The sequence below is a fragment of the Falco cherrug genome, chromosome 5 (assembly GCF_023634085.1).
Source record: "Falco cherrug isolate bFalChe1 chromosome 5, bFalChe1.pri, whole genome shotgun sequence".
NCBI lineage: Eukaryota > Metazoa > Chordata > Aves > Falconiformes > Falconidae > Falco > Falco cherrug.
The window spans coordinates 35610097-35637902 of record NC_073701.1 but is presented as its reverse complement, the minus strand read 5'-3'; the positions used below and the strand labels follow the sequence as shown (position 1 = coordinate 35637902).

General features: G+C 44.1%; 1 protein-coding gene across 1 annotated transcript in view; it reads right to left on the bottom strand.

Annotated features, from left to right (window-relative positions):
- Positions 1-25624, bottom strand: part of CACNA1I (calcium voltage-gated channel subunit alpha1 I) — a 91664-nt gene extending 66040 nt beyond the window's left edge. The window contains exons 1-3 of the mRNA XM_027816077.2: positions 25518-25624; positions 24392-24525; positions 6529-6626 (exon numbers count right to left, since the gene is read on the bottom strand). Coding sequence (XP_027671878.2) covers positions 6529-6626; positions 24392-24525; positions 25518-25610 — 325 coding nt within the window. The 5' untranslated portion in view covers positions 25611-25624. The remainder of the gene's footprint in view (positions 1-6528; positions 6627-24391; positions 24526-25517) is intronic.
- Between the last annotated feature and the right edge of the window lie 2182 nt (positions 25625-27806).

Sequence of the window (27806 nt, the reverse complement as noted above, 5' to 3'; positions counted from 1 at the left end):
CTCAGGCTGCTTGGCTAGGATATTGGGTTGGGAAGGGAGGATATAGACTGAACTTGACCCCATCAGTAAAGTCCATCCCCTGTCGACTTTTCTCCACCCTTTCACTGCCTGCCTGGGACAGAGCCTACAGAAAGCTGGCAGCTTCGTCTTTGAATGGATTTCAGCCACACATAGCCTGACCAGGGAACAAAAAGGGCTTTTGGACCTCTTAACTTTTGTGTATGGATGCTGCAAGCCTGTCCCTGTACTAAGCTGCTCAGGACTGTGGCTGCATGTGGATAAATCTGTGTATATATGCATTTGCACGCAGTTGTAAGTACAGTTTGTGTGTCACTGAGATGCGATAACAAATATTTACAGAGCAGCTTATAAGAAGAATTGTGGATGCGGTAAGTTTAAATATTTGGAAAACAAAACAGTATCTGAGTTTCAGTTATCACTTCACAAATAAAGCTGTGAGGGGAAAAAATGTACTTCCAAATGAGTCAAATGGAAGAGTACATTTTTGAAAGGGAATCGGTGTTGGAAGTGAACAAGAAAGTGACAGTCCTTTTTCAGAAAGACTGTGGCTTCTGAAGCAAAGGCCCTGTAAGATGGTCTTAGAAGAGGAATTTTATAATCTCTCTGCATTTCCAACTGCTAGGGCAGGACCATGCCTGTCAAATGTGCTTGCTTTTTGTCCAATCTAACTGTAAATGAGACTGTTTTACAGCCTAATATATCTCAGTCAGAAGCTAATTTCACACACGCTCATCAGTGAAATTAGTTCTTCAAAAACACATTTAGAGAAGTAAATGTCATCACTTTTCCCCTGTGCCAAGTGTGGGATGCGTAGCCAGGCCACTCTGTCTTCGACACTGTTACAGCACCAAACACACGTAGCTCAGTGTGGAATACAGATTTTAGGCAGGCATATAAATACAAAACATCTGCTTTTCCCATTCCAGGGTTCAACTGCTTCAGACTATTTTTATACTGGTGATTGGGTCTAGTGAGCTGAACACAGGGTTAGGAGACGTCAGTTGTATTTCTGAGTCTGTTGGTGACGCTCACTGGGTCTCACTCACCTGGTCTGAAACATGAGAAAGATTAAGCTAACAAGACTTGGTTAATAACTCTGAGATATGTAGAAGAAAGGTAGAAAACTCCAAACTATCTGGACCCATGGAGATACTATAACAACAATAATTAATAAAGAAAAATGGATCTAGGCCAAGATTTTCCTACACAGCACTTACCAGCAAAAAACACTATTTCATTGAAGTGGAGACACTTCAGTGTTGTGATAGTTATTGAAACAACATTTAGTGGAAAGGAAAGTGTTTTTATACTAGAATGGCATGGTTGAGGAGTTTTGATTTTTAAACTTCTTGGTCATGATGAAGTATAGGAAAAAATCAAAAAGCCCAACAAACCACCTAAAATTACAATAAAACCATATTAAAATGGAAGGGAAATGCTTATTCTTGTTCTGACTGAGAAAATACACATTTAGAAAGAGCAGAACTTCCCACAAATTTGAAATTCTATTTCCTGCACAACTAGTAATAAGAATATAACATTAGATTTCTAACGCCTATACCTCCACATAAGTATTACTGCACTTACACACCAAGTATTAGCACATGTATACACTTTCTATTCAATAAAGTGGCCACACAACACTGCAACAGAGTCCTTCACTTCCGCACAGTGTGCTCAGCTGAAGTAATCTGCTTCCAAATGATGAATCAGTTACTAAATTGTAAGTGGAAACTGGAAGACATCAAACAATGCAAAGACTCTTCTTTACAGAAGACCAATGTGACAAGAAAGAGTAAACTGAAGAAACGTTTCCTACCCCAATGGCCAAAAAACATAGTAACAGAAGCAAATAATCAGAATTTACTACAGACTCCCTGCTCAAAAGCAGGCAGAAATAAAACAAAACCAGCCTCCCCTCTAAACCTCATGCCTTGCCATGAGAAGAGGGAATGAAAAACTAGCAGAAACAGCAACATTTCACCTAGCAACCTGCCACACAATCACAAAAGGATAACAACAACAAATAGATGTGGAATTTCACCCCAAGCCCAGGACACAGACATGCCCAGAGCAGAAAGCAACGAGCTCTAACAGAGACCTGGAGGGTATTTTTTCCCTCTTTAGACTTATTCAGGGACTCACAGGGCTTGTCACACCAGCTCAATGCCATGGAATTGAATCACATGGTAACAGGACCAGAACAATCTCTAATTTTTTGTTTCATGCATTTTCAAACAGAACTCCAAAAGGCAGCATTCCTGGACCTGTAGTCAGGAATGTAAGAGATAAGCAGGAAGGAATACTAATGAAAGTGTGATATGTATTACAAAACTAGGGTACTTCACATATTCTCTAGTACACTTCAAAGATGACATGCGAATGGAGGAATGATCGGGCAGGGCAGACCCACAGACTTCTTCATCCAGAAGTGAAATCCAAAATGGTCAGTAGCACATCCTGGTGAGAACTCCAAGAAACACAATCAATTGCCAGCAACCAGTAGCTAAAGAGCAGCTCCAACCCTGATGTGAGGAGGTTTGAAATCTGTTAAGTGTCTCCATGTGAGCTCTCATCTCTTGGACAATCCCATTTTACTTACTTCACTCACACAGTGCCTCTTACTTGATTTGGGGATGGGAGGACTTCCCAAGGCAGTGAGTTTTACAGCCCAATAATGATCTGGGTGGAGAACTTGTTCCTTAATGAAGATTTGCCACCTTTTGGTGACACTGGATGTCCTTTTCTTCTTCTGTCGTGATTCAGGTAGGAGAGTCTATGCATCCTCTATACTATACATAACACGTACAGCAAACACAAACAGCATTTGTCAGCTCCTTGTGGGATATTGTTTCAAAGCCTCACAAGTCACACTGGAAGGAAGGGCTTTCAGCAGCATGTTAGGAATGAACGCAGGTAAGCAGAATTCAGACATAGCCAATTTGGGCATTTAAACTTCAGCCTTGCCCACCTGCCAACTTATAAGTTAATTTAACTTATTTAACAGGTGATACTTCTTCCTCTACCATGTTGCTACCATTTCCTTAGAGTCATTCTGAATTTCCTCCCTCACAATCTTCTGGCATTGCTTCTTGTTTTGCTTCATATAGTATGAAAGTGCTCTGAAATTTCTCACTTCAGTATGTGGACTTTTCAAACACTGGCTGATTATTAGTGTTACTGTTCTTTTGGTGCTAAATATCTACACAGACAGACCACTTCAGCACTCTTCCACTCATGCGGTAACCACTCCGGTTCCTAATCACTTTGTCCATTCTCCTGATAATAAATTGCAATTATTCAGTGAAAATCGGTCCCTACCTGGGTGCCCACCTGGAAGCCTTTGAAATGGCCACCAGTGAATGCTGGCCACATTGTCCCGTCACAGCCTTCTGACATGGCTGAATATCTGCCTTTGGGATTAACTCCCCTGCCCCTCCCCCAATATCTCACACTCTCACCAAGACATCAATCTCCCTCTGCCTCCTGCTGGTTTATTTCCCATTTTCTTTGCTAGCACCTGCAACACCTCCAGCTTGGTATCACCAGTATATCTCACTAATAGACTTCCCTCTTGTTTCAGATCAGTAATGAAGAACTTTAAAAAGACATTAAAAAAGATTTGTGGCCAAAGGTCCCATTGATTATGTTTGTTGTACCCCACTAGGCACCTTTTCCAATGCAGCCTCATTCCATTTATCACAAGCCTTTGTTTACAGCCTCTTCACCAGTTTTCAACCCGCAGGTCAGTGCTTCCTCTCCCAGGGAATCAGATTTTTTTTTAATTCTTTTTTTTTAATTAACGGCAGGATGCCTTTCTTCCAAAATGTTCTCTGCATACAACCACAGAATTACATAACGAGAAAGATACATAGAAGTTTAACCACAGAGTGGGAATTAAAACAGCATCAATTTCATAGTAAAGTTTTATACTGATAAAATAAACAGATAGGCACCGCACCACGGCCAGGACAGTCAGGAGAAATTCAACGGCCTGTGCTCTGCAAAGGTCAGGTGAGGTGTTTAAAAGCACCCCTGATGCCCTCACATGGATGGAGTGGGTCCATGGTGGGTCTTTTCTGATGCCACTCACATCACTCCGCCCCCCTGGGGCAGCTCCTGATGATGGGGGAGTAACTCCAGCTGTTCTGGGAGATAAACAAATAAAACAAGGCCTCAACTTTGTCAGTCAAACTTTGCTCCTGACCACTGGTGTACAGCAATTAGCATGACAGATGTCTGCAGGAGTCAATTGGATATCATTTGAGATGTTCCCACTCACCACCAAGGTTAAGTCTACCCTGATAACAGAGATCAGCCTCAAAGTCATCTTTGATCACAGACTCACAGGACTCCTTATGAAGCAGGGAGGAAAGTGGGCTGCATAATGTGAAGGTGGTACTGCCCTCACACAGCCAGCCTGGAAGAGATGAGCCTGCCATGCATGACCTCTGGGCCACCTCCTGACCGAAGAGATGCCCCACCACCACTGCTGTGCATGTCCACAGCCAGAACCGTAACTGGGTCCCAGCTCTCTCCTCTCTGGAGAAGGACCAGAGAGATGGAGACAGGCTGGGGTAGTTGTTTAGCTGACAGTTGATAGCCAAAAAGTTGTTCTTGGCTCCCATCGTTATCATGCTGTGATGGACCTGTTATCTGCCTGAGCGGGGGCACTCAGTGCCCAAACCAGCTGCTCCTCTGCCTGGCACCCTCCTGCCACGCTGGGCACACAGGACTGTGCCTCTGTTCCTCCATCACACCTTTATCGCAGAATAATATAATGGTTTGGGATGGAAGAGACCTTAACGATCATCTAGTTCCAGCCCCCCTGCCATGGGCAGGGACACCTTCCACTAGCCCAGGTTGCTCAGAGCCCCATCCAGCCTGGCCTTGACTGCCAGGGATGGGGGCATTCACAGCTTCTCTGGGCAACCTGTTCCAGTGCCTCACCACCCTCACAGTGAAGAATTTCTTTCTAATATTGAATGTATATCTACCCTCTTACAGTTTAAAACCATTACACTTGTCCTGTTGCCCTACTTTCATTTACTCAAGACCCCTTTCTAGACGGGCATGGAGCCAGAGACCCAGAAATCTTCCTCCATAGCATGTTCAAGAAATAGCTGGCATCGTGAAAGTGACCTTGACGCAAGGAAAACATATGATGTAGACTGGGGAGATTGCCTGTGCAAACTTCCTCAGATCTGGAAAAGAAAAAGCAGTATGTGAGCTTGAGAAAAGGATCAGGAGAGCTCTGGCAAGGTCTTAGCCACTGCAGACAGACTGATTAGGGAGATTATGGGGAACAGCAAAGAGACTTTCTGCCATTCTGCAAGGCAGAAGAAATGCCTGAAGTCTCACAGGGCTGCATGTGGCAGCTGCTGCCTTTGCACAGGGAAGGCAGAAACAGAGTGACACAGCGGGACGAGTTCAGTGCTCTTGCAACACCCTGATACCAACGGTATGCAACCTGCCCACCAGTTCACTTCCATCCACCTGGACGCAACCACTGCAAAGCCTGACCCACCTCCATCGATGTCTCCTGCAGTTAAGTAACAACAGCAACACCTGCTTACTCACTCCAGGACTGCAGGGAGAACAACACTGACTTGAGAGAAGGGGGGTGGGGGGTGTCTGGGGAGAGGCAAAGGAAGGGAAGAAACAGTTCAGCACCAATAAAAACTGCAAAGCACGGCGAAGAGGCTGGTCTTGTCCCCATCTTCTGGGAAGGAAGGAAGTGAAGGTTATGGAGGAGCCACTTCCACTATGGGAGCAGTGTGTGTGTGTGGCACATGCCCCAGGGCTGCAACACCCCTCTGGTTTGCCTGCAGACCTGAGCTGGGGACTGCATCTCAGACCTGAATGGCACCAGTAAGCACAGTTCGGCTGCTGACACATCCAGGCTCAGGCGGAGCCCTGTGCCCAGCAGCGCTCAGTCCTGCTCATACACACACACCAGCTCACAGGGGAAACAGCTGGCACAAAAGACAAGAGTACAAAGCACAGGGTGAGGAGGAGAGAAAGAATAGCTGGTGCTACATGCCCCTAAGCTGTAACGGCGTGAAAATTTTTCAGAGAGGATCTGGAAGAGTGTGTGAAAGCCTGAGCAAACCAATTCTCCCTGCTTCCCTCAGCTCACCCCTCTCCAGATCTCACACACACACCTTTTTCAGGCTGCAGACTTTATCAAACCTGCGTTGTCCTTCAGTAAGAGTGAGAAAAAAAACCCTTTCCTCTACTGCACATTGTTCAGCTTCAGCTGCTGAACCATCAGCTTGCCCCTGCACAAAGGATAACTAGGGCAGATATGCTGGGAGACTGTAGTTTTCCTGCCCATCCAATGACACCTCTTGGCCCCACAATGGGAAAAAGCCTGCACACACCATGCAGCAGCCTCCACTCAGTCTGCACTTGAACCCTGCCTAGAGAACACCCGCACACAGCCTTACTGATCACGTACTCCCCACAACCCAAGCTAAGCAGGTGTGAGAGGAAAGCATGACTTACTAGGCACACGGTTGATAGCTTTCAGGGGTCTCAGGACACGGACAGTACGGATTGCAGATAAGTTAATGTTTTGGAGATCCAGAGAGTACTCCACCATCCTGTAGAAAGGGAGAGAGAAAAAGAAAGTTTAAAAGAATCCAAAATTATGGTTTCAGCTACAGAGTCATCATTTCTTCCTTGAAGTGTTTCTGGAACTCATCGGGGTGAAGCCTGAATCTTGGGAAGCAAAGCTGAAGTCTCCAGGAGCCCTCTGGGAGCAGGACCAGAGCCCACAGCTCCCTTGGCAGAAAACGCAACTTGTCCACAGCAAGGCAATGAGTGGTGAGAGCATGCCATATGGATGGAGGCCAGGAGCTGCGGTAACACTTCACCTGCTGTGACTGTCAGGAGGGGAAGTAGCTGTGTGAAGATGCCCCGACAAGGAGCATGCACTCCTGGCGAGAGCACGCACACACGGTGGACATTTCCCTCAAGACCAGGAGGAGGGGGGCTGTGTAGCTGGTTTTGCTAAGCGTTACTTGCAGCAGCACAGTGGGGTGCTTCCTGTGTTCCCCTCGTCTCATAGTGCAGCATGAGGTCCCTGGAGGTGGCTGCAGCTAACCTGTTTTACCTCATCTAGAAGCAAACTCTCTACTTAAAGCAGTAACTAGTTCCTCTAGATGGGAAGGCTTCTCCCACCACTGTGAATCACTCCTTTCTGATACCAACCAAAAAGGGAAAAGCCTAATTTTAGGACATATGCTAGACCTTAGCTTTCCTAACCCAACAGCATGCTCCCTAAATCACCCCAAAGTGCAACCAGCTATGACTAACGCATTGGCTTTGCTGCATGAGCAGCAGGTGCAGGTAAAAAAAGTGACCTGGCCCAGCATCCCTTAGCCCAGCATTCCCCTCCTTGCCCAGTATGGCAAATGTCCAGTAACTTGCCTGCCTCTTGGAAAGCATGGTGAGAAACTGGATTATACTAACCATTTAGCCTGACCAGCAATTCCCACCTGAGGATCTCAAAGCATTTTAGCGAACATAGGTGTGTGAGGCCCCCAGGAAGACATGGGCTGTTGTCACCAGCTTCCCTGGAGTGACCCTGATGTGCAGAGGGATCAAGAGGGTGACAAATTTGGCAGGTGAAACAGCAGCAGAATCAGGACAGGAACTGCTTCTCCTGAATCCCTTCTCAGATGTGAATAATCAAGCTACAAAAAGGTCCTTTTTCCTTGGTCTTTCAACGTGCTCAAGAAATGGCGAGGGATCAGGGAACACAGCCTTTTGTTACCGAACCCCTTCTCAAACCAAAACCATAATTTATATTAAAAGATCTAGAAGTCAATGGTCCTGTAATCTAAAGTCCACCCAAATCCCTCTGCCCAGGAACCATTGAGGAGTCAATAAGAGAGCTTAAGTGAGATGCTGAGGGGGAAATGTAGTACAGCCAGTCTGTAAGAAATACCAGGGAGAGGACCTGAGTGAAACTTAAATGAAATGGACCGATCCTTCTATCGATTACCTTCTTCACTCAAAAGGACCTTGAAGAGCAAATGTCTAGTCATCTGTCTACACCTTTCACAAAGGGGACTTGTCAAAGTGATAGATTTTCAAATACAACGGGGTAAACTTGTCAAAGTGTTGTGATTATTCTCTCTCATGCTCTCTTTCTTTCTCTCCCTCATTCCTTTCACTCTGTTCTCTCATGCACTTTTAGGGTAATTGCATGAAATAATTCTTCCTCTGAAATTCTGTGGCATTCATTTACCTCCCTGGAGCTGTCAGTTCCACATATACTGACTGTAGAAGGAGAAAGGAAGGATTTCATGCAGATAAGCAAAATATTAAAAAAAAAAAAATGCCACCCAAAAAAACCCCACGCCAAACAAAACAGCAATATTTAGCTAGCCTACAGAAAACATTAGTAATAGACAGAGGCTTAGGATCCAGTCAGATGAAACTGGGAAGTGGGTATGAAAGGAGGAAGAATGCACACAGATACAAAGGCACAGGCATGACTACAGGGCATCACACAAAGGACACACCTGCATGGTGTTAAAGAACACAGTGCAAAGAGCCTTCAGCAAGCACTAATCAACCTTGCTCCAAAAGCATAAAGCAAGATTGCCTCATCAGTGTGTGGTTGCTCCGGAATTAGAGACCTGCTGAAACTTTGGAACTATGGTTAAAGGCAAAGCACTGTATAGGCATGGCTGTATGGCCCCAGGGGTGTGGGCTAACATCTCTTTGTAGCACAGAGACCTGACACATAGAAGCAGCTTCATGACTGAAGAAGTCCCGACGCTGCATGCTGCTATGGGGGTAGGTATGAGCACAGAAACATGAAGGTCTTCAAGTTTGGTGAAGTCCCATAGAACTTCCTTTCCTCTCCTAAAAAACCCACATCCCCTAGAGCACTAGGCTGAGGTTAGACCTCTGAAGGCAAAAAAAATATTTTTGAGCAGTGACAGAACAACCTGAAACATGTTCTGTCAGATGCTAAATAAGCAAATAACCTTATTTCAAAAAGTGGTCTTTTCTGAACTGCAAGCGACCAAATGAGAAGTCCTGCAGGACGCTGTGACCCTCACAGTAACTGAGCGCAGGGGAACAGCACAGGGCTAGGGCTGAGATGAAACCAGCGGGCAGAAGTGACATCTTTTCTTAGACTTAGCCACATAAAATCCATTAAAAAATAGAACCTCCGTTTACAAAACTGTTCGAGTTTTGTCCCTCCTGTGGCTATAACCATGTTGCTGGCATTACAACGGGTGTAACCTTAACCAGGTGCACGTCACTGCTCTCCCCTAGCTACCATGAGCTTGTCACCTACGTGGCACAGCCTGTGTGTTACTAAAAAACTAATAATCGTCAAAGCAGCGAGCACAGTCCTTTCAGAGCAAGACCAATGCTACTGTAGCTGCAACTGTGACTGTGCCGCTCAGACAGCCAGCCTGCCAGCCAGCCTCCTGCAGCCCTCGGTGGCTGCGGATTTGCTGTGATTACATTCCAGTTTAGCTAGGGAAAAAGAAAAAAAAAAGACCAAATAGTCAATCACTCTGCCAATGAAAACAGCAGGCTGTTCCCAAGGATGGGTCATAGAAGGGCAACTGTTAAATTTTTCAGAGAGCAACTTCTAACAAAAGCGAGCTCAGCCCTAGCAGGCCCCAGGGCTTCAGCTCACTTAGCAAACCTCTTCTGCTTATGGTTCTTCCTGAGGTCTCCTGATCTTGGCTATAATAACAGAGACACATCGAGGATACTTAAATCCCTGTAGATGAGTTATGCCTGTTGTAGTCGCATAAATCATATCCAAAAAATCTCCAATGCAATTCCAGTGCAATTTTTGCATTAGGGCCACTTGTTCTTGCCTTGCCTTTCCTTTCCTAGTGATGGCTTTAACATCAACTGATGTTCACACTTCTCTTTGCACAAGGGTAGCATGTGCACATCATGATGGCCTACATGGGACCAAGGTGAAATAATACTCTATTAATTAACAAGTACAAACATTTTCTGTGTAGGTAAAGCCGACAAATCCAAATGTTGCATCCTTTCTTTAATTAAATAAGATCTCAAGTGACTCTGCTGGAGTCTCTGGGCATCTGCAGCTGTTCAGGAATTGCCAGCCGAGCTGGTTTTGCTCTTATCTTTCTCCAGCCAGCCCTGCTCCCCGCTGCCTGGAAATCCTGTACTCTTAACACTCTCTAGGTTTGGGCTGCACCTGATCTCCTGCTGCCACATGTGGAGGTGGTGACAGGCTGACAGAGAGTCAGAAGGGCTCATTGCAAAAATTGATCAGTCAGAAACTGGCAGCATATTTATGTCAGAAGGTTCACATTTTCTCATGTCTGCGTCTCAAAATCTTGCGATGGTGGATTAGGTGCACAGTGCCTACTTGGACTCTCAGGCCTTTGGTGCTCGGATCTTTATCACACCAGCAACCTGGAAAACCGTGTGTTTGCTGGCTGTTCACAAACCAAGAGCACAGAAATGTTAAAGCCAGTACAAAATTGTTGCCTCCTTATTGAACTACAGGAGTTTTCCAGGTTCTTTGTCCTTGCTTTGTAGCAGCTCAGTGCCATGAACAAGGGTAGCCCCCATGACTTGACTGCCCTTCATCTAGTTCTTCTCTCTTTTTTGGCTGCTTTAAAAGTAAAAGCCTTAGTTTCTTTAAGGTCCAGGGGCAGTCAGACAAAGTCTAGGATAGCGGGGGGGAAGCCTATCCTGGTTGTGAGCAGTCTTTTCCCCTTATCATGACACAGCAGCAGGGAATGCATCTCTCCCAAGGGAAACAGCAGCTCATTACTGGTACCACTAAAATATTTTGCGTCCTCTGGTGTGGGTGGAAGTGCAGGGGCAGGTTAGGAAGCTGGAACTATGCTAAATCAGAGAGAAACTCCTGATCTGTGATGGAATTTGAGCACTGAGCTGTCAAGATAATTGAATTTATACAGTAATTCTTCTTCCCTTGCTAGAGATTTTCTTCAAAACTTTCCACATGAAATGCTTCTGGAAAGAGAGGGGATTGATGCACACACCATCCCCAAGCCATACAGCTCAAGGCTGATGCATGGTGGTAACGCTGACAGGGTGGGAAATGGGACAGGGGCACTAGATGCATGCATGGGTTCATTCTGCATAAGCAGGGGGGAATGCCTGGCAGGGAATGCCTCTTTGAGCTCTGCCTCCCTTCCCACTCTCAAGGTATCCCGCCTCCTCCCTATCCCCTCTGTCTTTTTACACCCCTCTGACTCATGCCTGCCTGCAACACTTCTACCTCTCATTTTAATCTTCCTCCTTAACTTCCAGTTTTTTCGTTCACCCTTTGCCTTTCCTTTACCTTTTCCCACTTTGCTTCATACCCTTCAATTCCCTTTTCAATCCTTTCTTTCCTTTTCCATCTTCCTCTTTATTCCTTTTGTCCCTTTCCCTACACATCACCTTCTTGCTTTCCCCTCCAACTTAGTTTCTGCCTTGCTAATAAACATTAGCCTATGCCCAGGTAAGTCTGCTTAGCTGAACACACAAGAGACCTTGAGTTTAACTGAGACAAGTCCAAGCTAGTGTGGGGAACAAGTGAGCAATTTGTTAGCACAGACCAGAAAACACTGGTCTGGTGTACCTCCATCCCATGCCAAGCCACTGGAGCAGACAGTGAGCACACAGGGACAAGGAGGCACATAAACCACCAGCATTGCAAACCTTCACTGCTCATGAGGTCTCTACAACAGCAGAATAGCTTCATCAGCTACATCTTGGCACTTCTATTGTTCCTCTGCACCTGTGAGCTCGAGAGTGGGCTTGGATCTGCCTTGGCACTCTCACTTCTCCAGCAGCAATGAAACTCAGGAGAGAAGAGTGATGCTCATTGCCCAACAGCAGAAATGCACAGCCAGTGTGGACCTGTGCCAGGCATAGGAGAGCAGACTGTCCAGCAGCATGGAGGAATAAAAACTAAGACTATTTAAAACAGACATAATGAGAATATGAAAAACCATGTAAAGAGTCCAGAAAATTCAGATTTTATCTTGCTGTACAGGTAACTCAAGACAATGTACTTGTACAATGCCTGCCTAGCAGCTTCCTTGCAATTACATTTGATGAAATCCATGATTAAAACAGTTCAAATATTACCATTTAGTTCTTCATATTTACATCTCTTTACACCTTTATTAAGTACTTATTAAATTCCCTAATCTTGGCTCCTGAATTTCTATTTGCTGAAAATCAGCAGCCAAGAAATAATATTTAAAATACATTCTGGAAGCATTCATGAAAAATACCAAGGCAGTATTTTTCTTATGACATGAAGCCAGTATTTTTTTGTCAAATTCAAAAGGTAATTCCCCTTCTCTGATATGGGATTTCAATTGAAAGCTAATTAACTGCAGTCTAATCAATTCATATTTCTGTGTCATATAAATCTGGATTTGGCACTGAAGCCAGAAACTTTGTGGCTGTGACTTCCTAGCTGTAATTTCAGGCTTGCTAAGAGTCTCTGTACAAAGTGCATCTTTTCCTGCCTCTGGACTTTTATTTGGTCCTTGCATCTATGAGCACCTGGGGTGACCAAGGCAGAAGATTGGTTGCTCTCGGCTCCAAATTCCTTCAGTATCTCAGCTGTGCCAGGGGTCTAAAGCCTGACCTACCTATACCACGACTAGATGCAATTTTACTAATGCCTTCTGCATACAAGAATATGCCTTTCTGTCCTCAGCTCCTTGATTCGGCCATCAAATTTCACAAACTGCAATTTCTACCACTTTGAAGATCCAGAACATAGGAGTCACAGGGAAAATATAAGACTAAGTCTGCCAGTTTTCCCTGTCTGAACTTCTAATTCAGATACCAGCACCAAAATTTACAGCTGACATCTCTCCATTTACCAAGTGTCCATCCCCCTGATATGTGAGCCACGTATGAGCCATCCCACAGCTCAAATCTCCCACCTGCAGTTTGTGGGGTGGTGATGGGAGACTGATTTACCCCTAAATCCTCCCACCTCTGTAGTACACACCAGAATGAAAGGAAGGTCTCACTGCCTCTGCTCTGGCTTCAAAGACTGTGGCTACAATGCAAAGGAGTAAAGCCAGTCCTCTCACTAGACGACGTAGTCCAGTGATCCCGTATCTCCCCTCTTATATTAATGAGCTGTTCTGATGAAAGGAAATTGGAAAGCATGTGTATTCTAGATCCACCCAGTCCTGGTCCTCTGTTGGTCACAGGTGTAGCAGTGGGCAGGGGACATGGAGAACAGGGCTGGCCAGGCTCCCCCAGGGGCTCTCTATCAACTGAATCTGTGGTGTGGAAAAAAGAGGAGGGCAGGCTGCAAAATCCACTTTGTGGTGCCCACGATTGCCTAGATAGGGGGGACCATGAGCCCTGGAGCAACACCAAGGAGGCAGGAGGAAGAGCACACAGCTGAACAGCTAGAGCATGGGACACATGTGGCATTCAAGACACCTCTTGCCAGCCCTTGCTAAGGCTGGATGTGCCCTAGCTTGCACACAAGGAAAGCTGTAAGCAGGCAAGCACCATTAAGGAATGAATCCGATCTTTCCCAAGCCCATCTGGAGATGTCAGAAGCAGAGCCAGGAGATTTTGACAAGGCCTGCCCAGATGCTCGACAAGACAGGAGAGCTACTGCTTCCACCTCAAGTCTGCAGCTACAGGACACACATACCAGCAGAGAGGAAAAACACACAGTGCATACAAGCAGGCTACTTGCCAGCCCCAGGACTGCAGGGCTCCTGAGCAGGACCTATTTTTTAAGATTTCTGCACCATGCCAGCCTTTTTGCTCTACAGCTGGAACCACATCCTTCCTTGTCCCCAAAGGTCCCAGGGGCTATGGCAGAAATTAAAGACTCTTTCTAGGTGTCCCCTTTTCCCTGCTCAGAAAGTTGTGTTGTGGCCTGTGCTCCCACCTCCCTCACTTGCCCACAGCTGCAAGGCAGCACAACCTTTACCAGTGCATTGGGAACGGGCAGGCATTTCAGACCGCATGGTACACCAGCCCACGTGGGGTCTGGGCTAAGCACATGCAGCTCCCAGCCATGTCAGGGCTGCAGTCACCTGTAGACCCCTCCTTAAAAATGTTGCCTTCACAGATGCTCTGGCTCTCAACTGACAGGTTATTTGGGCCTGATCTTTTGCTATATAGACATAGATTGCTCCGTGGTGCAGAAGGCATAGGGCTGCCAGGCAGCCCCCAGCACTGAATCCACTATCAGCTCACTTGATATATATTCGAAGAGCAAGCCATGCAGGAGGCACAAATTTTGCACAGTTCAGTGCCTCCAGGCCAGGCTTCAAAATGCACCCTAAACAGATGAGCTGAACCCCTTTCAACAACTACTGTAAAAGGGATGCAATAACATCGCATAGGATGTGCCCTGACGTTACACAGTAGGCTTCTATATTACTCTGCAAGCCACAGTGTACTCAGCTAAGTAGTCCTGCTTATCTCTTTTAAAGTTAGAGCTCATCACGCTGCAAAAAGACAACTCTCTGCTAACATAAAAGCTGAAAGATAGAAGAAAAAAAAATATCCATTGGTAGTAAAATGAAGACTGCAAAAATTACATCTTCTTTTCCCCTTTATTAAAAAAAAAAAAAAAAAGAGGCTATAATTGTTAGTAAAAAGACATTTCTTCAGGGAGTGATAAATCAATTGCTAATTAAACAGTCAGCTCCAGAATTATGATGCTTAGTATTCTTAAAAAAATAACCTGCAACTGCCCCCCCCAGTAAAAAACATTTTTTTTTACCTTTTTTTTTTTTTTTCTTAATTGCTCTGCAACCAAAAGCTGCTGAAAGCTTCCAGAGCCTATGAGACTGGTCCCTTGCTGCCTGGAATGTGATTATTTCACACCCCTGAACACTCAGATTTCTCTCCAAACTGTGTACTAAGAGAAAAGTCAGAGTTTCTTAATAGTTTTGGAGACATGATATGAAAAGACATAAGCAGGTTTTCACACTGTGATAAGAAAGCCAGAGGGACTCGCCAAGCTCAGATGACTGAAGACGAGCGACAGGGCCTCGCTTTTGAAAACCAGGAGTCTGAACACAGGCTCTGAGCTCTGTATTTCATTGCTTACGAGGGGGGAGAGAAATAAAAGAAAGAAAGGGTGTCTGCATTTCAGTCCTGCGAGCCTGCTAGTGTTGCCTTTTTTTTTTTTTTTTCCCCCTTTAATAAAGCTAAAGATTCACATGGTAGGGAATTAGCTTTTAGGGAGGCAAACGAATTCAGAGACAATAATTGAGAACTACGCATAACACATGCAGGGTACCACTGCCTCCTTATTTTGATTCTTCTCTGGTGTGATTCATTTCATTTTGATGACTGCTTTCATTTCAATATGTTGCAAATCTATGGATAGTTTTACTAGGAGAAAGCAAATGAAATAATTAGTATCATTAAGGAGGAAAAAGTGAGTGCATGTTGGGGGGGAGGGCTGTGCTGCTGATATTTCTGCCTTTGGTGAAGATACTATTTAGCCTGCTGCTTGCTGGTTTCCATCTTTATCTGATCACTGCTTGAAACACCTAATTGCTGTATTTATTACAGTTTTCTTTAACTTGCCATAATTTCATAGAAACTTTCACTTGGCATTGAAGATTAGCTAAGTAGGATTTTCTGAGCATTCTGCTGTTTACACTGCTGCTAATAAGTATTTAATGATCTGAGATTTTTAAGTCATAACTATGCAAATTCTGGCCAGGTCCCTGAAGGACCGTATTTAATTAAAAGCAAAGAGAAAGTAGAAGATTGGCAACACACTTCCCGCCTTGCGAGATTAAGGCCAACTGGTGTGTTTCAGGCTAAGTGGCATCTTCCCAGCATGGATGGGCACCACGTGATGCCAATTTTGTTTCCTGGGAACAGGAGGGTATTTGAGGCTGGGGGGCTGATACCTCTCCTCCTTCAGAAAGCTGCCAGCCCCCTTTCCTGGGCTGAAATGCAGAGGGATGAACTTGGCGGTGTAAGTATAAACCAGCAGCTTTGTGTTAAGGGGAGAGTCTGTTGCACACACACTGATGCTGCACAGGTTTGAAAAGAGCTTGGATGGATGGATGGACTCAGGAAGCAGCATCGCTGCAGGGTTACGGAAGAAAGGATGTGATATCTGAGGAATTATGGGAAGCAGAAATCAATGACAGTAGATAACTATCAGAGAGAGAAGTTACAAACCATAATAATAATAATCTTAGTTAATAAAGAATAATACTTTCCAGGTTCCCAGTGTGGAAGCTGCATAAAGTGCTCCTGAAGAAGTTACTAGCCAAAAGGCACAGGAAGCAAGCAGAAATGTTCTGCTCAATCTAAGGGGCCATCAGGCATGCCCAAGAAGGCATCTCCAGCTGTACAAAGATGCCAGAAAAAAAATCTCCAAAGGCTGCATAACTACTCAGATAAGAAAGGATGCTTTGGAAAAGAAATGAAGATATTGGGACAGCTGTGCTGCCATACTCTATGTGAAATGAGACTAAAAAAGCAAACTTGGGAAGGTTTCAAACTTCCAGGACAATACTTACCCATGATGATATGTTTTAAAATTATTTTTCTTATCATGATATGCCACCGATTTTAGACAATTTCTGAAGAAGACAGACAAGAAATATTCAGCTGAGCTGCTTGGTGGCCCATCCTTGCCAAAAGACAAAGGAGATAATAGAGGAATACGGTCACAAACTGCTGGCTTGGCCTGCCATATAGCGCAGGAGACTTGCAGAGCACTGGGCTACCCCTGGAGAAGTAAAAATATTAACCAGCATTTCATTAGAAGAAGAATTATTTTTTCAAGGAACAGAGATAGACCAGTCAGAAGATTGTTAAATGAAAGACCAAAGGGAAAAGTGATGAGATTAGGAAAAAAAAGCTAATTCTTACAGAGCCTCCATGTCAAGAACAAAACTAATCAAGATACTGAAAGATGTAAAGAGGAGAAATATGTATCGTCTACACACCAGTGCCAGCGGCCTGAGTAATAAAGAGAATAGGAATTGTTCATTTTATGAGCATAAACAGCCTAAATGGCGTTAAAAAAGCCTGGTGGGAAGATCTGCATGAAAGGAATATTAAAATCAAGGATTTTAACCTAGCTAGGGAGCCTCAAGTGGACAGAAAGGGAGGGGAAGTAGCACACGCTGTCAGAAATGGCATTTTCTAGGACAGAATCAGTGACAATTTGGAAATTAATACTTATGGATTCATTTTCTGCCACATAAAGTAGAGAATTCATCCTGGCTAGAGAAATGGGCTGACAGGAGCCTTATGAAATTCAACAGACAAATGCAAGGTCCTGCACCTGTGCTGGCCTGACCTGCTGCTGCCCAAGAGCTAACAGGTAGTGGCTCTGCTGAAAAGGACCTGGGGCTCCTGGGGGACAGTAGGCAACACACCATCCATGCAAGGAAAGCTGATGGCGTACCAAGATGCACCAACAGGAGCGCAGCCAGTAGATGAGGGAAGGGATTATCCCCTTTACTTTGCACTTGGTAGACCAAATAGCACGTTCAGTTTTGCATCCCCCAGTACAAGAAAGATGTTGACACACTGGAACAATTTCAGTGCAGGGTCATGAAGATGCTCAGGGGCTGGAGCACTTGCCCTGTGACACAATGGACAAAAATCCAAGCAGGGAAGGGAGGTTCAGACTAGTTACAGATATAAAACAGTAGTGGGGCTGGGGCACAGAGAGGTGGTGCAGTTTCTGTCTGGGGTGTTTTTCAAGACTGGACTGGACAACTTTCAGCAGCAACCTAATCTGAGTTTGCTGTTGACTCCCCTTTGAACAAGAAGATTGGACCTGAGACCTCACAAGCTCCTTTCCAATCTGAATTATCTATGAACCTATGAACGTGATTAGGTGTGCCCAGATCACACTAAAAAACAGACTGACTAGCTGTCTTGGTGTTGGTCTGTAATCCACAGGGGAAAAACCCTCTCCTTATCCATCTGCAAGAGTTGAATTTGGGCAACATGTTTTGGAGACACCTAAATCTCCTTGCAGTTTCCTAGCATGTACAGCGATGTGCTCTACAACTCAAAGAAAATTGCATGTAAAGATGGAAGATACAGAGATTGTCTATTAAGTGCTGGGTTGGGTTTTTTTATATCACAGAATTTAAAGCTAGACCTCTTGATTATATGTGTGTTATGTACAAATCAAGTAAGGTTATCAACATTACTAGATGTACTTGCTGGATTAAAGAGGCCATATTCATGAAGTTGAAAACACACAGAAACAGCTATGCATCAAACCAGTCAGGATAAGGACTTTGATTCATGAACTGTGGATGACAATCAAGTGGTATTTAGGAATATTTATCAGGTATCCAAGAAGTTTCAATAGAGACAAGAAAGCTGAATAGGCTAAAAAGATAGTACCACATAAGTGAAAGCAAAAGCAGTGATGTAATAGCAAGAGAGGGGAAGTTAATACCAATGAATATAAATTAGGAGAAGGAAATTGTAGAAAATTTCTAAGAAGGAGGACATAAAATGGTACAAGTTAATCACTGGAACAAGAAAACAGAATTGTCACAAATAGTGTAAAAAGGCAGAAAGCTTCAATTAAAAAAAGTTATATGGGGAAGGTCAGATGATCTATGTGTACCATAGATGATAATGAGCTAGTTTCAGCTCCAGCTGTGATCAAGTATTTTAAGCTGTGCCTATCAAAATAGGAATATGCTAAGATAAGCAGGCCTGGACAATTTATATCCAAGAGTTTTAAAAGAGATGGCCAGAAAAGATCTGAACCAGTACTGATGATTTTTGATTAGTCTCAGAAAACTGGGAAAGCATCCAAGGGTCAAAGAAATTCTGATGTTGTGCCAGTACTTTAGAAATGCAGTGATCTCAGTAGGCTGACTGGACTGATGCTGATCACAGTACAGTAATGAAATTGCTGATATGCAGCTTTGATAGATTACAGATTAAAGGTGGATAATAAAATTAACCATAATCAACACAGGTTTAAGGAAAAATAGACATCATCAAACTAATGTGCTATAATTTCGTATGAGATTACAAGTCTGGTTCACACAAGTAATTATGTTGATATGGCTGGAATGATATGAAATCATCATGACATACATTAGCTAGAGAAAAACTGGCTAAGTAATAAACCTCACATGCAACAGTAAATGGGGACTCATTCATGAGCAGATGTACTTCTGTAATGCACAATTCTTGCTGCTCTGTTCTTTATTTATCACAACCTGGCAGAAAATTAAAAAAAAAAAAAAAAAAAAGAAAAAAGAATCACTGATGGATTTTGCCATTGAAGCATATTTTGGGGAGAACAGAAACAAAATGAAGAGGACAAGTCAGCCATATAGAACAGTATGAACTGCTTTGGAAATACAAACAATATGTATTCCAGTGTGAACAAATGGAACAGCATATATCTGGGAACAAAGTTTGCTGTTCCTACTAATAGGAAAGGATTTTCTCTCATCAGAAGAGACGACAGAGGAAAAAAAAAAACAACCAACCAAACTTGGAACCAATGGAGAAAGCAGCTGAATAAATTGATAGGGAGATGTTGTGATTGATTAGGTTGGCTACTGCAATGCTTGGCTGTAAGAAGTATAAAATTTCAGGCTGGAATAGAGACACAGTATTACCACTGAAGACATTTGTCCTGGTTTCAGCTGGGATAGAGTTAGTTTTCTTCTTAGTAGTTAGTACAGTGCTGTGTTTTGGCTCTGATGTGAGAACAATGTTGACAACACACTGATGTTTTTAGTTGTTGCTGGGTGATGTTTATACTAAGTCAAGGACTTTGCAGTTTCTTGGGCCCTGCCAGTGAGAGGGCTGGAGGGGCACAGGAAACTGGGAGGGGACACAGCCAGGACAGGTGACTTGAACTAGCCAAAGAGGTATTCCATACCATATGACATCATGCTGAGTATATAAACTGGGGGAAAGAAGAAGGAAGGGGGCAGAGGGACATCTGGCGTTACGGCATTTGTCTTCCCAGGTAACTGTTACACATGACGGAGCCCGGCTTTCCTGGAGATGGCTGAGCACCTGCCTGCCCATGGGAAGTAGCAAATTAATTCCTTGTTTTGCTTTGCTTGCGTGCGTGGCTTCTGCTTTACCTATTAAATTGTTCTTATCTCAACCCCTGAGTTCTACAGTCCTTTCTGATTCTCCTCCCCATCCCTCTGGGTGAGGGGGAGTGAGTGAGTGGCTGCGTGGGGCTTGGTTGCCAGCCAGGGTTAAACCACAACTGCACTGAAGCAGCTACAGAGTGCTGAGTCTTGTTCTGATGTCCACCACTTTTAAAAGCTATTAAAAAACACTGCAAGTATATTTCAAAATGCCAAAACATACAAGTCATGCCATTCCTCTCAAAGGCAAGGTCAGGATGGGATTCAACCACAGTTTAGGAAATCCTACGTGGCAAGCTCCAGTGTGATAATGGAGAGGGGCAAAGATGAGGCATCCTCTGAAAGACAGACCAGCCTTCTCCTCAGCCATTGGACTCCAACCAGCAAGCAGTTAAGGAAAGATTTGGGACGTATTTTGGGCACACACTTGTAATCACAATCATCCCCCAGCCACATAGTGAAGCCTTCTCCCCCTTAACCTACCTCCCTGCTAAGTTGCATACCAGAACATGTCATGGGGATGCCACAGAAGAGGGCAGAGACAGACATAATTCCCACCACAGATTTTTAATTACAGCCCATGGCTTAAGGGAGGCAGAACCACCACTCGGTTGAATGAATGTCCCCAAGGCCAGGCAGGTTGCATGAAGTCACTCCTTGCATGGGGATACTCAGGACAGTCATGTAAAGGGACATCTCCCTTCAGAAAAGGGCAGTGGCATCATCTCCAACCACATGTGAACGAAGCTGTCTCACCGAGCAGAGTGAGCAGGAGAAACTGCTTACTCTTTTTTCTCTTTTTTTGCTAGAGAACTGCCTGGCTTAAAAAATACATGAGCGCTAGCCCAGAAATAAGTGACTCTTCTCCAAAATTAATGCACGTATAGATACTGGCTGACATTTCCAATATGATTAGTGTTCACATTATCTCAACTTTCAAAACGTAGTAGGCTCTCAACTTTAGGATGCTGCCCTCTGAAGTTGCCTCAGATCGAGCTCTCTAAATGCACCCATCACTGTGGGAAACATGATGACAGACAAGACCTAATCACAAACACAGGGGAAGAGGGACTCCCACCAGGACAGCTGGTGATGAGCACAGTCTGCTTGAAATGTCTGGGAACCTGCAACCTCCTGTTGCCAGCAAGCAGTTGGGAAATGAAGCATCGGCAAGCTGAATCTGCAGCGCTGGTTGCTTGTGTGCACAAGGGCATCAGCATTCTTCAACCCAAATTACCTCGCTTGGTTTTAGGAGCTCCGAGGGAAACAATGAAGGACAGCATTGACTTAGGACTGTTGTTTTGATTTTTTTCTAATCCTTTCTGAAAAAAAAACATGTTGAAGGTGGTTGGGGGAGGGAGTGTGCGAAAGGGGAGAAAGTTCTGGTGATGTCAGCTCCTATCGCCATGGAAACTGAACATTTTTAGTGACAATGGAGTCTTCCTCCTTGAGCTGCTGGGTTGCGTGGGGAGCAGGGGCAAGCAGGGCAGGGGCACATGAGGGAATTCATCTAACTAAAACTATAGCTTCTGGCTTTCCAAGGGAGTGAGGAGAAAACTACGAATGAATGCCTGAATACATGGTTTATGTAACCAAGACACGTCTGGGGCAATAGCAGCAAATAGTCATTATGCTCTTTGATAAAACATGCTGTCATGCAGCAAGCCAGATGGAGGTATCTCAGCTGCCTAGGAACACCCGACAGAACAGTCCCTTGCCTGCACTTTGCTTTTCCAAGCTACAGTTTATTCTTCCAACTTTTGCTGCCCTGTTGGTGTTTGTTTGGAAAGGGAGAAGGGAAGAGCAGAGATTGGGAAGTATAGTCCTTATTGTTGAAATGGAGCGAAGCTGCATATCTTTTAGGCAGTGCATTACTTCCCAACATCATGGGTGTTTTCTTCAGAGCCAAATTTATGACCTCCCTTAAAGGCAGTGACAGTCCAGGACCATGAAAAAGGAGAAGGCCCTTAGAGAAAACTGATTAGCCTCTGGATCACGATCTAACTCACTGGCATAGAGAAAAGATGCAAGATCTAATGCAGGATGTCTTTTCGTAGTCAGCAGGCTAAGGCAGCATCTGGACCCAGAGTAAGGTGAAGCTGAGATCCAGGTGTGGGACCAATCAGGATAAAGCTTGGGGCTTAAATTTGAGGTTAAGTAAAAGCCTATAGTCTGTATGTAAGGGCAATTTTGAGCCTTGGATTTGATTTAAACAGCGCAGACAAATTTAATGAATTTCAAAGAATAATGAATTAATAACCACAAGCTTTTGTAACTCAAAATACATTATATAGTCATTAGTTCTATATAACCAAATGGAAAAAAATCTTTCTTTAGCAGAAGTCTTTTGAGATCAGATATTCTAATGAGATTACTATCATTTCAGCCTGACACCTCATGAGGAAAATTGTATAGAAATCAGGAAACAAATTTCTTTCAGTTTTGGACCTGAAATGAAAAATCCTCCACACTGATTATTTCATATCTAAGGAGTTGATTCTAAGTCTCCTTGGCATTGAAAGGAATTCAGATACGAGCTTTTTTCCTAGTATTGCTATCAGATGCACAAAAGACTCTCTGTTCAAATTTCTGCCAGCAACAGCAACTGAGGGAAACATATAAATGGGGTTTACTCCCTTCTCACCTAGGCAGGATGAATTTCACTAATTTTCTGCATGGAGTAAGCATTTGAGCTCACTCTCATTTTTTAGCATTGCCCCACCGATTTCTTCATCTCTCCGGATCACGTCACCCACATACCATGTTTGCAGGGACACTAAGCAGAGCAAAACCCTCAGTTCCCAAGCCTTTTACCCCATACACCAATGATCCCGTGCCCACTTGGAGCAAAGCCTTCCTCCCAGCATACTGCAGCACATCACCCACACGGAGGAGCACTGTGGGCTCCAAGGTCCCCCTTCCAAACACAACACACCTGTTTTTCCCTTTCCTCCTCAAAGGCTGATGTGGTAGGGACTCCAGTCACCAGTAGTTTTGCCACCAGGAGCTCAGGCTAGCACAGGCAATGATCTGGCATTGTCTGTGCTAGCACCTGACACCACCACGTGTCAGGAGCTTTAACTTAGCCTTTCCCAATGAACTCACAATCCCCATGTCGGGCCATTTTAAATCAGACGCTAATCACAGCAGGCTCAGCCACAAGAAAGGTCTTCCCATCTCACACGTTGTGTTAATTCAGAAAAAGCTACAACTTTCATCTGCCTGTTCCCCTTTCAGGCACAAGCTGGCTGAGAATCAGCCTTCCAACTTTTACTCCCGAACTGAGTTTGAAAATCTCTGCTCCCTCCAGAAGCAAACAATTATACACCCTTCCAGAGAGAATGACTTTCAAGTCTTGCTATAGAACTGTGTCAAAAGCAAATATAAAGACAGTGTTGCGCTGCACCACAGAGGAAAACTCTGCAAAGTGAGCTCAAACTCACTCTGGTTCAGTCAGTGATACACACACTTTCAGGTGACAGCAAATGCAGGTAATTACTTGCTGGAAGGAAGAAGAAAGTTGGGGTTTCTCTCCGAACAGACATTCACTTGTTTGCTGTAAGAACAGCAATATTAAGTATTTATTTCTGACCCTTCTTTTTTTTTTTTTTTTTTTTTTTTATTAACTATACCACAAGGCAATCTAATTGAAAATGGACAAATTCACAAAAGCAGATGCCCACTGGCATTGGAGATGGGGAGATGGACATTGGCTGTGATTCAATAGACAAATCCTGGTAGGCTTTCCACTTCATACACGTAGAGGGGAAATCTGAGCTTCACCATAGCAACTTTGTTGTAAAAAACGCTCAAATGTCAACTTGTCCCAATAGTACCATGGGTAAGGCCAGTGCAATACAAAGACAAAAAAAAGAGTAACAAAAATTACATTCCTACCTTTGAAACACTGCTGCTGGAAACAAAGCTAGCTTAGTCCTGGTAAAGGTTACACCTGTTCCACTCAGACATTTTAACCGGAAAAAAAAAGGTTCCAGGCTAGCTCTTCAGCTGGTACAAAATAACACCCTTCACTGAAGTTGTGCAAGATAGATGGCTGCACATGAGCTGGGGAGCCAAGCTACATTGTCTAATGTTTCTTCCATAGACTGCTAACCCTAAGGAGTCTGATTCCAGCTCAGCAGATGTACTGGAGTAGCACCAACGTGGAAACCTTCCCCTCAGGTACATCATTTCTGTTCCATGCAAGACTCTAGCAAACACTGAACAAATAATCCCAGAAACCATCGACCTACCCAGCCATAACAATGAAGAAATCCAGGCGATTCCAGGTATCTCCAAGGTAACACTTCTTGCCAAAGATCCCCAGGGCCACCATCTTTAAGACCATTTCCATAGCAAAGAAGATGAAGATGAAGTCATCAAATACCTGCCAAACAGAAACCCAAGAGTACATTTGATAAGCATTCTCAGCCTTGGACTTTAAAACACAAAATGTGAGGTAAATACAAATTTCAGTACTTCTGAAAAATTACTTGGAGACAGGGCTGGAAAAGCTTCTTCCATGCAGCCCTAGCATCACAGCTTCCTGCTGCTCAAGTAAGCAAGGAGCTTTTATAGTTGGTTTTTTCCCCATGGGTGAAGATATCGCTGTAGACTCAGAGACTCCTTACAGGTACTTGAAAAGGAGGTGTTTGCTCAGCACCAGCAGGCCCAAACCTGGCCAGGGAAACAGTGCCCTTTCCAAGGTCTCCCAGGAGTGATTTCCCATCACTCTGCTGCAAACAGCTCAGCTAAGGACATAGTGCAGCTTCATATACACCTTGAGCTGCACATACCAAACACAGATGGAAGCTTCAGGTATCTGAATGTCACAGCCTTAGCAACACTACAGATGACATTTGCTGTCACCTTCTCTTCGGGGAAGCAGCAAGCACAGCTAGTGCATTCATAGGCTGGACGTCCCCATGGCTCTTCTTGGCATACCTTTTGTTTCTTCTCCCTTTGGGCATCCTGAATGCAACATTACCTGAAGACTTAGTACTCTTACTGTCCCGAGTACTGAATGCATTGGGAGGCTGTTATTCTCTCCTGCCTGGATATTGTAACCTTAATTATTTCTCTGAGCTATGTATGTTGTAGCTGTCTATATCAGGAAATGCCTGCTTATGCACCGGATCAGGAAGGCTAACAACTGGTCTGTATTGCAGGGTCACAAGTAGACCTAATTCATTATCTATCCCTCACCCCATTCCCCTCCCGAAAGCAAACTCCTGCCATTTTACAACAGGATCGCTTACTGCCAGGGACATTCTTGCCAATCTGTCTAGGAAGGTGTTGCCCACATGCTGAAGGAAAGCATGCATGAAAATTTGTGACTTGGACTGAGGCACCATCACAACAAGAAGGAAGTCTGCTTACCTGCAAGATTTTACACCTGTCAGAAAGGCAGTCCATATCCTCACATGGCTGGTACATCCCCAGGGTAACGCAGTTTAACAAAATCACCATCATGCTGACACACTCAAACCACGTGGAAAAGAGTCAAGGAAAATTTCTGTAAAACCATCATGTCTGAGATAAGCTTCCTCTAGGCTCGGGGTGACAAAATAGGAACATTAAGGGAAATAACAACTGCTAGTAAGCCGATTTATTACATTCTTATGTTTTCCCCCCCTCAGTTCCTCTCTACTCCACTTCTTGATTAAGCCAAAACTCTTTTGAAAAGAAGGAAGCAGAGGTAACACAAACACCTATGGTATTTATAAAGTCAAATTATTCCCATAGCTAAGCACATGCTCACTCCTCTCCTGTTGGTTTGCTGAGTCCCTTCCCTTGTCAGTTTACTGACTCTTCCAAACACACGGAAGAGACTTTCCATGGTGGACTATACCCAAATCTAGCACAGATGTCTATGATCTGGGGATCTAAATCAAAACAGACAGTCAAATCTATGTGAGCCTAGTGATTACTGCCCTTCTAGGAAAGGGATACAGCACAAAGCTAGAAGTCTCCCTCTTCCCTTCCTACAGGAACTTGGAGATAAAGAGTTGCCATATTAGAACAGGTCAATGGTCCATCTAATCTGTTATTCTGCTTCCAGCAGTGACCCATACTGGATGAAACTCCACAATGTGCCTAATTAAGTTATTCAGTAACCATGGGGGAAAACTGCATTTCTGACCCCAGCTGATGATCTGTTTATACCCTACAGCATGAGGATTGATAGCCCCTGTAATTGTTTTCACAGCTACATTGGTGTCCCTGCAGATGCTTTGCTTATTCATTTGAATCCTTTGTTGATAATCTTACTAAAATATCTGCTTCGATAATAGTTGGCAGCCGTGAGCTACATTGGCTAATTATACTTTATATTCAAAATTGTTTCCTCCTATTTATTCTCTAATTCTTTGCTTTCTAATTCCATCAAGTGCTACTTTATTTATGTATTACAGAACAGGATGAAAATGGTGTATTTGTGTGTCCTTCCCTGTGCTGTCCACAGCCTCTACCTGCCTCCTCTTCACCATCCCTCTCCTCCTGAAGGAGTCTTAAGACCTGATACATACTTATCCAAGAATTCATTTACAGTATTTTAGCTCTAAAAGTAGGGATGTTTCTATGATATCTTTACAGAGTTCACATTGCAAAGCAGTGATGTAGATCTCATGAGAATGGACCTCCAGCCTCTAACAGAACCATCCTTTTTGGGTATTTTAACACACATCGCAAAAAACATATCTGCTCAGTTTCCATTTTCAGACAATTTAAAAAAATAATTAAAATAACAGAGCCAAGAAATTAAAATTTAAATCCATTTAAAATACAACCCACTGAGTGCACCCATTTTCAGTCCTTGCAGAAATGATTCCAAATCGGTGGCCTGTATCTCTGGTCACTTCTGAAAGACACTCAACATCTATGGTTCATTCTAAGCAACTCTTCCGTGCTCATTCTCTGACAGTGATTCATGACTAACCCGCACAATCTGATCTAGAAGATTATTAATTCTTTCTCTTCTCCCCCACCTGGTTTTTAGCAAGCTACCCTCAGCTGCAGAATCAGGCAAGAGCAGGGCACCAGCTCTACTGTGCCAATTATGCAATGAGGCTGTTTCAAGAACATGTTATCACTATCCCTCACTAAATAATGGCAAGTGCTGTACGAAGTAATGCTCATGGAACCCACCCTCGGTGGAGGCTTCAAAACCAGAGGCCTTTTCTGAAAGGAATACACCAAAAGGGCACAAATAAAATGTTTGCTTTCAGAGGTCCACACAGCACAACTTCAGCTTTCCACCTTTTCTTGTACACGTGGGTTTAACGATTTGATCCAAAGCCCAGGAAAGCAATTGGAGAGGTTTCCACTAGCTCCCACAGACTTTACAGGTAGGATTGCAATTCTCTTCTGGACCGTTCAAAATCTTTTTGGCGTCGTCCTTCACAGAATTACAGACCCACAAAATGGTTGAGGTTGGAAGAGGCCTCTGGAGGTCATCTTGTCCAACCCCCCTGCTCAAAGTAGCATCAACTACAGCAGATTGTTCAAGGTTGCATCCAGCTGGGTTTTGAATAATTCCAAAGACGGAGGCATTAGAACTCTCTGGGAAGCCTGCTCTGGTGTTTTACTATCTACACAGTGAAAAGGTGTTCTCTTACATTTAAATAGGATATCCCACATTTTAGGCTGTGCCCATTTGTCTCTTGCCCT